Source organism: Zeus faber (assembly GCF_960531495.2).
Source record: "Zeus faber genome assembly, chromosome: 2".
In the NCBI taxonomy this organism is placed as follows: domain Eukaryota; kingdom Metazoa; phylum Chordata; class Actinopteri; order Zeiformes; family Zeidae; genus Zeus; species Zeus faber.
The window spans coordinates 41,618,524-41,628,562 of record NC_137189.1 but is presented as its reverse complement, the minus strand read 5'-3'; the positions used below and the strand labels follow the sequence as shown (position 1 = coordinate 41,628,562).

Sequence of the window (10,039 nt, the reverse complement as noted above, 5' to 3'; positions counted from 1 at the left end):
CAGAACCTTTTTTAAGGTTTTCCCTGTTACAGTCCCCAGTCACCACCACAGCCGCGTCGGGATGTTTGTTTGTGAAATCCGCACAACACATCATACAGGTCCGACAGTGCTGTGTCGGTGTCCGCTTGCGGTGGAATATAAACGGCTGTGATGATGACCGTGCTGAATTCCCGGGGGAGATAAAATGGACGGCATAAGATTGTCAGCTGTTCCAGGTTGGGCGGGCAGGAGCGGGAGAGAGACTTGGTGTTGTTGGGGTTACACCAGCAGTTGTTTACCATGAGGCGGACGCCTCCACCCATGGATTTCCCGACTCCCCCGATCTGTCGCCACGGAACATGGAGAAGGGCTCGGCTGGACGAATCCACAGTCCATTAAAATATACTGTATGGGGATTTATTTTGTGTGTGTCTGATTATTCATTATTTCTATGGCTGTAGCTAACTGAGAATTTTGTCGAATTGGATTCGGCTTTTCGATACGAATATGAGCGGGGCACGGCCAGGGGCGGAAGTTACGGGAGGGGGGTCCGGACCCTCCTTCCTGGGAAACCCAGAGTTGTCCCCCTCAATATATCATTGTCAACATAACTATATATTTTTGTGGCTCTACGCCTGTGATTGGTGCGCCAAAACATTGTGTTTTTATTTTAGAAGTAGGTTATTTTATTTTACTCCTTGTGTATTTACTTCCTTATGTAACAAAACAAGTTAGCACCATGCGATACCACAGTTATACGCCGCTTTACACCGCAGTAAGCAAAAACTTCATTTTACTGTTACCTTGGCTGCAAAAGTCCATGAAAGTGCTGACATTTTTTGAATTTTAATATTGTCTATATTGTCAGGTTTTGGGAAGTTTGAACAATACAGTGTGAAACCTACCTTTAAGAGGACCTATTATGCTCCTTTTTGCACAAGTTGATATAGGTCTCTGTTCCCCAAAACATGTTTTTGAAGTTTTTGGCTGAAAATACAACTCAGATTATGCATTCTTAACATGCCTCTAAATCAATCTTTTTCCTGACGCTCTATTTAAGTGGGAGGAGCCACCCTCCCGAGGCCCCAAGTTCTGTGAGCCAATGGGGTTTGAGCACAAGTTTCGGGTTGTGTGAGCCAATGGGCTTTGAGCTTCACTCTAGATTCTGTTGTGTTTTTTCTGGAAAGTTTCGCTGAATTCGCCTTATCACTCCACTAAAATATGTTTCTGTATAAATTTGAGGCGAGAAATAAACAATCCAGTTGCCGAATCTTAAGATCATATTAGATCTACAGGGCCTAATTTAAAAGGCAGGCGGGGCTTGGGGCTTTTTTGTTTCATTCAATTACGGAAACGTCGGAAAATAAATCAACACATCTACGGTCTTGTTTGGAGAAACGCTGAGCGGACCACGCTCCGCAGCCTACAGTACAGTCAACCTATTGTGGACACACACACACACAAAGAAGCACACGGCAAATAAAGACAGCTCAAGACAGTTTCAGTGTGTGATCTACTACCTTCTTCAGGAGAAATTGATCAAAGCCTAAACATTAGGCCAGAGTTTCCGTTAGAAAAAGTTGGCGCCAGTCCACGTGTCCTGGAAGATTTCAATGTCCCGGACAAATGGGAGAGATTCCAGTCAAATATTATCTGTGTTTATTGAGTTGTGATAGGCAGGCTATATAAAGAATAAAATCATGAAGCCATGTCGATTTAGACCATTTTCTGTTTAATATAAAAAAAAAAAATGGCCCGTCAGTTTACGCCATTTAAAATAAATAAATAAATATTGCGGATATTACTACTTGAAATCAAATGATTTCTGTGAACAATAAGTAACAAGTGCAGCTGCTTAATTCACATTTCACTTAAATACAATTTTGATAAAAACAAAATAAATATGGCAAGTAGTTCTAAATAAATAATAAATGGTGGTGTCATCCTTCTTCTTGGGGACGGCTCGTCGACATATTTTACAACACAATGGATATTAACGTGGCTTATCTGCTTTGGGCCGGAACTTTAATATCCAAAAGAACACCAAACTATGGATGGATGTGGTCCAGTTGTCAACATGACATCATCATCTTTCTGCTTCTCCTCCAAGATGTGGATGCTGCACTCTCTCCACTCTGTGTGTACTGTGTTCACAAACGCAGCCTGCGGGCGTGGCTTATTTCGGCTGTCGATATATTTCTATATATTGACAGCTGACAACGGTGAAAGGTCAGCTTTAGATCATCCAAACTGATTTGCTTACCGTTGCAACTTGCAGAACACGGAAATGAACGGATCTGCGGAATTTTGTTATCAAAATGATCAAGTCCATTTTATTTCAACGTCGAAGAAAAAAATATGGCAATAATTATCGTTTTATCGGCTAGCACTTATTCAAAATGTGCTGAGAGGGAATTATTTTCACCGGACGTTAAGACCGGAGAGATATAAATATGTCGGACTTCATCAGATTTTCCTGGTCAAAAACCGGATAACGGAAACGCTGCATTAGGCATCGCAAAGGACTCGGAAACCCTGCAACGTAAATCGAGACTTATTTAATAGAGTCACTATAAATCTCTATACATTGATGCACTCTGATGTATGTAGTTCCGCCAAGTTGATCCACAGCCCGATCCCATAACAAGGCCCTCTCACCCTGGGTGCTCCACAGGTAACCCATCATCCCTCAGCTGCAGCATGGGAGGCCTGCAGCCCCACATCAGCAGTGTTGGGGCTCAGATGTACCAGCAGCAGCTCCAGCAACAGCAGCACCTCCACCCGGGCATCCAGCAGGGCGGTCCAGCCCACCCAGCACACCAGGGCACCCCCTACCACGGCCAGCAGCACTTTTCAGACAACTCCCCCTATCCAGACGGTACCAGTGCCGGCTCAATGGCCTGCGTTTACCAGAACTACCAGGTGAGCTGGCGGCAGACGTGCATTCCCACGCACCACAACCACAGATGCACTTATATTCGCATAAAATAATAAATAATTCATACATAATTGATACCTATAAATAAATGAAATGACTAAAAAATATGGAGAGAGAAAATGAGCACACTCCATATTCAACTAACAAGTTTTCGGGCGTGTCAACAATTAATTTAAAGAATTGGCTTCTTATTTTTCAACCGCAAATGAAGCGGGGCAACTTCCTGTTTCCAGTCTCTTACGTTAGCATGGTGTAACATAACGTCCTTCCCATTTTGAGAATAATCTCCCAAACTCAAGTTCTTTATTAGTATTTTAGTTATGGAGAGCATTTAGCGTTGAAAGTACATCTGGCCTCCTTGTGTGTCCTCAGCCGGGCGGGATGCCCCACGGCCAGTTTGGAGAGGGGCAGCATCGAGAGCTGCCCGTCCAGGCAGAGGGGCTTCAGGCCGGGACACCGGGCCCCGGTGGCGGCCCCGAGGCAGTGGACGCAATCTACCGAGCCGTGGTGGACGCGGCCAGCAAAGGCGTGCACGTCACCATAACCACCACGGTGAGTGGCACCACGCAGGCCAGCCCGGTGCCCGCCCTCAGCGCCATGAGTGCCTTCACCGCCTCCATCGGAGAGCACGTCAACCCCACCCACGCCGCCGGCACCGTCCTCCATGGCCACCGTGAGGGCGACACCCTGTCGCAGCAGCCCAGGTCCAGACAGAGCAGGGCGGGGCGGGCTCATAAGAACCTTGACCCAGGGAAGGCCACGCCCGACGGCTCGGAGGCCGGCGACTACTTCCGCTCTCCGGGCCGGGGGACTCCCAGGGGCCAGTGGGATGGCGACGCACAGCACGGCGGGGGGTTTGAGGCTCACAACAGCAGCGGCAGCAGCAACAGCGCCGCCAGCTGGGGCGTCGGGGAGGAGTTCCTGGAGTGCTCCACCCAGGTGAGGAGCAGTCCGTGCATTCTGGCGCCCGGCCCGCCCTGCCCCGCCGAGGGCCCCCAGGACCACGGCCCATCCGTGGCCCCCGACAAGGCCTTCCTCGACGACAGCTATCGCTTATACCACTGCATCCGGACGCCCACCAACTACAAGGAGCGTCTGGACCAGACGGTGGAACGCTGCCTCCATGTCAACGGAGCCGCCCCTCAGTACACCACCCGGGGTTACGGGGAGGTGCTGGGCCTCCCACGGCAGGAGCTGATCGGGGACGACCAGTCTCCTGGATCCTCCACCAGCCTGGAGGGGCCGCTGGCCACAGCGAAGGACTACAGCCATTACAACGGCCATTTTAACGGCATGGCGCCCAGCCCTTCGGACACTAAGAGTCTGAGCAGTGAGGAGGACTTGAGGCAACCGGACTCACCCTCCTCCGAGCTGCTTCACTATCGCCCCCGGACCTTCAACATGGGGGAGCTGGTGTGGGGCCAGCTGAAGGGCTTCCCTCCCTGGCCGGCCAAGCTAGCCGGGGAAGAGCAGGTGCACAGCTGCGCTGCCATGCAGCTGCGAGAGCAGGCCAAGGTGAGTGTGTGTGTGTGTGTGTGTGTGTGTGTGTGTGTGTGTGTGTGTGTGTGTGTGTGTGTGTGTGTGTGTGTGTGTGTGTGTGTGTGTGTGTGTGTGTTAGACCTTGGCTGTAGCGATGCACTCATCTCACGGTACAGGGATCATGGTTCAATACAGTACAGCCACAGTATTTTTAACAAGGTCGGAATGGAAACGAGTTACGGCTGGAGAACATTCTTTATTCCTCAGGCATCGACTGTGCAATAACAATGAAATAAGGTTTCATTTCTTACACCTCTATTTTATTTTTGAATATTTAAGTGCAAATATTTCAATCGCTTATGAAATAAATCAGTCTTTAAATGCAAACGCTTCTTAAAGTAAAATCATTTCTCAGAATTTCAAATTCCAGTGCTCTGTGCCATATCTTTCGCCCGCTGGCTCGATGCAGGAAGCGGAGCTGTAAACGCGTCCACCAGAGTTGTTTTTGGCCTCTGGCGTCATGTAACACTTCACATCCGTGTTCTGAGTGAACGTCTGTGGCGACCTGCGCTTTGGGTTGTGTCTGTGACGTCAACTTTGACGCTAATCGAGTCGGATTGGTGATTCTTCCCTCTGGTGTTTGAAGCATGTGAATAAAAATAAAAATAAAAAATAGCACCTTTTTGATATTTCAATCCATTTTTCGGCCCCATAATATATATTGTCACGTTTTTGTACCGTGCAATTAAGTGCCACCCCGTCAGCCCCGTTGAGACTACCTGTTCACTTGCCAGGTCAGTCTGTGGACGCTTGTTACCTGGGAGATACAGCTGTCAGGAAAATGGTTTTGCGTTGGTAGCGTGCCGATGTGTCCTTGAGCAAGACGCTTAACCCCTTAACTTCTCCCCGGGCGCCTCTCATTGGCAGCCCACTGCTCCTAGATAGGTCGGCTACTGGGATGGGTAAATGCAGAGAAATTGCAAATTTCCCCATTGTTGGACTAATAAAGATATAAAAAAAATCCTCCGTCCTCATGGCAAGTTCAATTAATAACACAAAAACTAGTTTCTAGTTTTAAATGCCGCTACATTCGGAACTACAACTATAAACTACAACTGCAGCAAATCATTGAGCTCAACACCTTCGTTTTCGGTAGCAAAGCGAGTGTCCGTGAGGCTTTGCCAAAGGTTTCAGCCTCGGTAGAATTTGACCAATGGCAGAGCTGCTCTGGCTGTGTTGGCCTCTTGCGGGGTCAAAGTTAGGACAAGCTGTCATTTTAAGTGTTAAAGGTGCAGCGTGCAGAATTTACCGGCACCCAGCGGTGAGGTTTGCCGATCGCAACCAGGTGAATACTCCCCCCTCCCCGTGGCGGCGGAACACGGCCACCTCCTTGGGAGAGACGGCGGCCGCGAAAAAAAACGTCTTAAACATTTTAGTGGCTTCTTATAGAAATAAATGGGTCACATGTCATTCACTGTATTGGGCCGACACCGGCAAAGGCGGCAAAAATGAAATGTTCCGTTCCATTTTTTTGCCTGTGGCATTTTCTCTGTTTTTGTTTGATTTCGGAGCAACTTCAGTGAAGTGGAAACGGGCGCTCTTATTGAAAAAGCAATGTAGTGCCAGCTTGACGTCTGACTCCCCTCCCTCGCCCTCCCTCGCCCTCTCTCACCCTCCCTCGCCCTCCCTCGCCCTCTCTCGCCCTCTCTCGCCCTCTCTCGCCCCCTCTCTCGCCCTCTCTCGCCCTCTCTCACCCTCTCGCGCCCTCTCACGCCCTCTCTCGCCCTCTCACTCCCTCTCTCGCCCTCTCTCGCCCTCTCGCTCCCTCTCTCGCCCTCTCGCGCCCTCACACGCCCTCTCTCGACCCCTCGCGTCCTCTCGCGCCCTCTCTCGCCCTCTCTCACCCTCTCTCACCCTCTCTTGCCCTCTCTTGCCCTCTCACGCCATCTCTCGCCCTCTCACCCTCTCTCACCCCAGGTGGAACCGGAGAAGCTTAAAACACTAACTCACGACCTGGAGGCTTTCGACCGGGCCGCCAAGAGAAACAGGAAGTACGTCAAAAATAATAATCGAATAAAATACCCAGTCTTCATTGCAATATGATGGATTATTATTGTTATTCTTTTTCATTTGTTTATTTTATTTATTTACCCCCCCCCCCCCCCTCTGAAACACAGTGAACTCCTTTGTTTGAGGTTGATTTTGCTCTTCGTATTTATTTTCCTTTCCTTGTTTCGCAGGCCGGGGAAACTAAATAATCATTTGGAAGCTGCTATACACGAGGCCATGAGCGAGCTGGACAAGATATCAGGCACAGTGAGTGTCTTTGCTCTTCTTCTTCTTCTTCTTCTTCTTCTTCTTCTTCTTCTGCTTCTTCTTCTTCTTCTGCTTCTTCTTCTTCTTCTTCTTCTTCTTCTTCTTCTTCTGCTTCTTCTTCTTCTGCTTCTTCTTCTTCTGCTTCTTCTTCTTCTTCTGCTTCTTCTTCTTCTTCTTCTTCTGCTTCTCCTTTACTTCCTGCTTCTCCCCCTCCGCTCCACCTCCTCCTCCTCCCCCTCGTCTCCCCCTCTGTCGCAGCCTCGTAGGAAAGCCTTGTCAGTTCAGCTTGAGTCTGTTGGTCCGGCTGCCACTCTGTGACATGGGCGTTCTCTAATTCTCTCTCTCTCTCTCTATGGGCCATCCTCCTCCCTCCCTTTTGTCCTCACTCGTTCACTCTCTCTTGCCCTCTCTTTCTGTCTTCCTCTCCGCCCCCTCTCTCATCCCCCTTTTCACCTACCCCCCCTCTTTCTCCCTCTAACCCTGTCTGTGCCTCTCTCTCTCTCTCTCCTCCGTCTTCATTTCTCTCCCTCTATCTCCCCGTCTTTGTTTCCCCCCCTCTCTCCCTCTCTCTCTCTCTCTCTTGCTTCATGTGTCTATCCGTCTCCCCCACTACTCACCCACTCTTTCTTCCCCTCCCTGCCTCTTTATTTCCGGCCCATTATCTCTCTCCCGCTACCCTCCACTCTTTCTTTCCCTCTCCCTCCCTCTCTCTTTGTTTCTCCCCCTCTATCTCTCCCCCTCTGCCACGTTCTCTCCCCCTCTTTCTTCCCCTCCATCACTCTCTTTCTTTCCCTTCCTCCATCTAATCCCCCGCTTTCTCCTTCCATCCCCTTTTCTACATCTCTCTCCCTCCCCATCTTTATCTCTCCTCCTCTATCTCTCTCTCTCTCTCCCCCTCTTTCTTTCCCCTCATCCCCTCTCTCTTTCTTTCTCCCTCTCTATGGCTCTCTCTACACCCCTCTTTCTCTCTCCCTCCCCTTTATCCCCACCTCTGCCTCTTTCTCTCTCTGGATCTTTCTCTCCCCCTCTATCTCTCTCCCCTTCTTTCTTTCCCTTAATTCCCTCTCTTCCTCCCCCTCTATCTCTCTCCCCCTCTTTCTTTCCCCTCATTCCCTCTTTCTTCCTCCCCCTCTATCTCTCTTTCTACACCCCTCTCTCTCTCTCTCTCTCTCCCTCCCCTTTATCCCCACCTCTGCCTCTTTCTCTCTCTCTCCCTTCTCTTATGCTCCCCTCCTCCTCACTTTCTCACCCTCTTCTCTCTCTCTCCCATCTTTATTTCTCCCCTCTATCTCTCTCTCTCTGTCTCCCCCCTCTTTCTTTCCCCTCATCGCCTCTCTCTTTCTTCCTCCCCCTCTATCTCTCTCTACACCCCCCTCTCTCTCTCTCTTTCTCTCCCTCCACCTCCCCTTTATCCCCACCTCTGCCTCTTTCTCTCTCTCTCTCTCCCTTCTCTTATGCTCCCCCCCTCCTCACTTTCTCACCCTCTTCTCTTTCACTCCCATCTTTATTTATCCCCCTCTATCTCTCTCTCTCTCTGTCTCCCCCCTCTTTCTTTCCCCTCATCACCTCTCTTTCTTCCTCCCCCTCTATCTCTCTCTACACCCCTCTCTCTCTCTCCCTCCCCTTTATCCCCACCTCTGCCTCTTTCTCTCTCTCTCTCCCTTCTCCTATGCTCCCCTCCTCCTCACTTTCTCACCCTCTTCTCTCTCTCTCCCATCTTTATTTCTCCCCCTCTATCTCTCTCTCTCTCTCTCTCTCTCTCTCTCTCTCTCTCTCTCTCTCCCCCTCTCTCTCTCTCTCTCTCTCTTCACCCCTCTCTCTCTATCTCTCCACCTCCCCTTTATCCCCACCTCTGCCTCTTTCTCTCCCTCCCTTCTCCTATGCTCCCCTCCTTCTCACTTTCTCACCCTCTCTTCTCTCCCTCCCCCCTCCAGGTTCACCAGATCCCCTCCAGGGAGCGGCAGGTCAAGCTGCCCAAGCCCAAGCGGAGGAAGATCTCCAGATAACACTCGATGTGTCCTCGGAGCCTTTTTTTTTTTCCTTAATTTTATTTTATTTTTTTCCCCTCTCGCCACGTCGCCCCCCTCCTCGACCTGACCTTTGACCTCCGCCAGGTGCTGCACACGGACGCGTGCTCCGTGCTCCGTCGACTTGACCCGACCGACGGCGACGACGGTTTTTCGACCGCGACGACGAGAGGAGGAGAAGGAGTCGAAACCTTGTCTCCGGCTCACTGAATTAACTGTTGTTTTGGTTGTTTTTTTTGTTGTTGTTGTTGTTGTTTTCTTTTTCTATTATACGAAAGCGAAAAAACAAGCGGAGGGGAGACGACGAGCGTACCTTACATATTTAAGAAAAATAGACAGTCCAAATATTTCTGATACATTTTCAATATGTACATAGGCAATCCTGAAATTTCCTGCTATTAAGAATTGTATGTAAATATTGTACAATGTGGTGTACGAGCGTACCTAATGCACATTTTATCTTTTTATTGTACAAAAACAAAGCAGAAGTGTACCAATGTCCTCGTTTCTACACACAGGTGTGCCCGGGCATACGAGCGAATGACGCCTAAAGCTTTTATATGTGTACACGTGTAGGTCTGGCTGGTTTTTGGGGTTTTATTTCTTTCTTTATTTATTTTTTTTTCATTTTTGTTTTTTTCAAGTTTTGGGAAAAGGAACGAGCGGCGAGCGCAGAGAAGGAAGAGCTGGCGAGTCCTCCCTCCCTCGCGACAGCCACTTCGCACCAGTCGGGCTGTTTTTGATTCGTGCCCCACGCCTCCACCCGACCCGACCCCCCACGCCTCCACCCACCCCCGCCGCTGCCGACAGCAAGTGAAACGACTGCGGGCTGCGTCTGAGAGATCTCTCCCCCCCCCCCCCCCCCGTTTGGACGTGGGGGGTTATTACTTTATTTTATTTTTATTTTTTTATGCCAGCGCGTGCTCCTCAGCACAGAGGTTTTCCAATACTGTAGTCATTCTCTGCAACATCTATAGCTTTAGACCAGGGGTGGGGAGCCGCTCGGGATTAATAACCACGTACACCAGACTACTATGAACTAACCTGCGTTTTGCATGTCGCGCCGACTCGTTCGTCAGTAAATTAGACTGAAAACTCTTTATAAAACATACACTGCGTCTGTTCTGTTATAGCCGTTTGGGATATGGCAATTAAAGGAAAAGGAAACGGGCGTTTGCGTGAGGAAGTTCCCCACCCCTGTGTTAGGTAGAGTAACAAAGTGTGGATTGTAATAAGGAACACTAACTCAAGTTGTATGAACGGTGAAGCATTTCTTGCAATTAGGGGCCTTATTTTTTTG

At 49.5% G+C, this 10,039-nt stretch overlaps 1 protein-coding gene across 1 annotated transcript in view; it reads left to right on the top strand.

Annotated features, from left to right (window-relative positions):
* mbd5 (methyl-CpG binding domain protein 5) overlaps positions 1-8,718 on the top strand; it is a gene marked incomplete at both ends in the record, with an annotated part of 26,267 nt that extends 17,549 nt beyond the window's left edge. Inside the window, 5 exons of the mRNA XM_079996890.1 lie at positions 2,654-2,901; positions 3,290-4,432; positions 6,374-6,447; positions 6,637-6,712; positions 8,656-8,718. Of these exons, the coding sequence (XP_079853016.1) occupies positions 2,654-2,901; positions 3,290-4,432; positions 6,374-6,447; positions 6,637-6,712; positions 8,656-8,718 (1,604 nt within the window). The remainder of the gene's footprint in view (positions 1-2,653; positions 2,902-3,289; positions 4,433-6,373; positions 6,448-6,636; positions 6,713-8,655) is intronic.
* Positions 8,719-10,039: the final 1,321 nt, after the last annotated feature.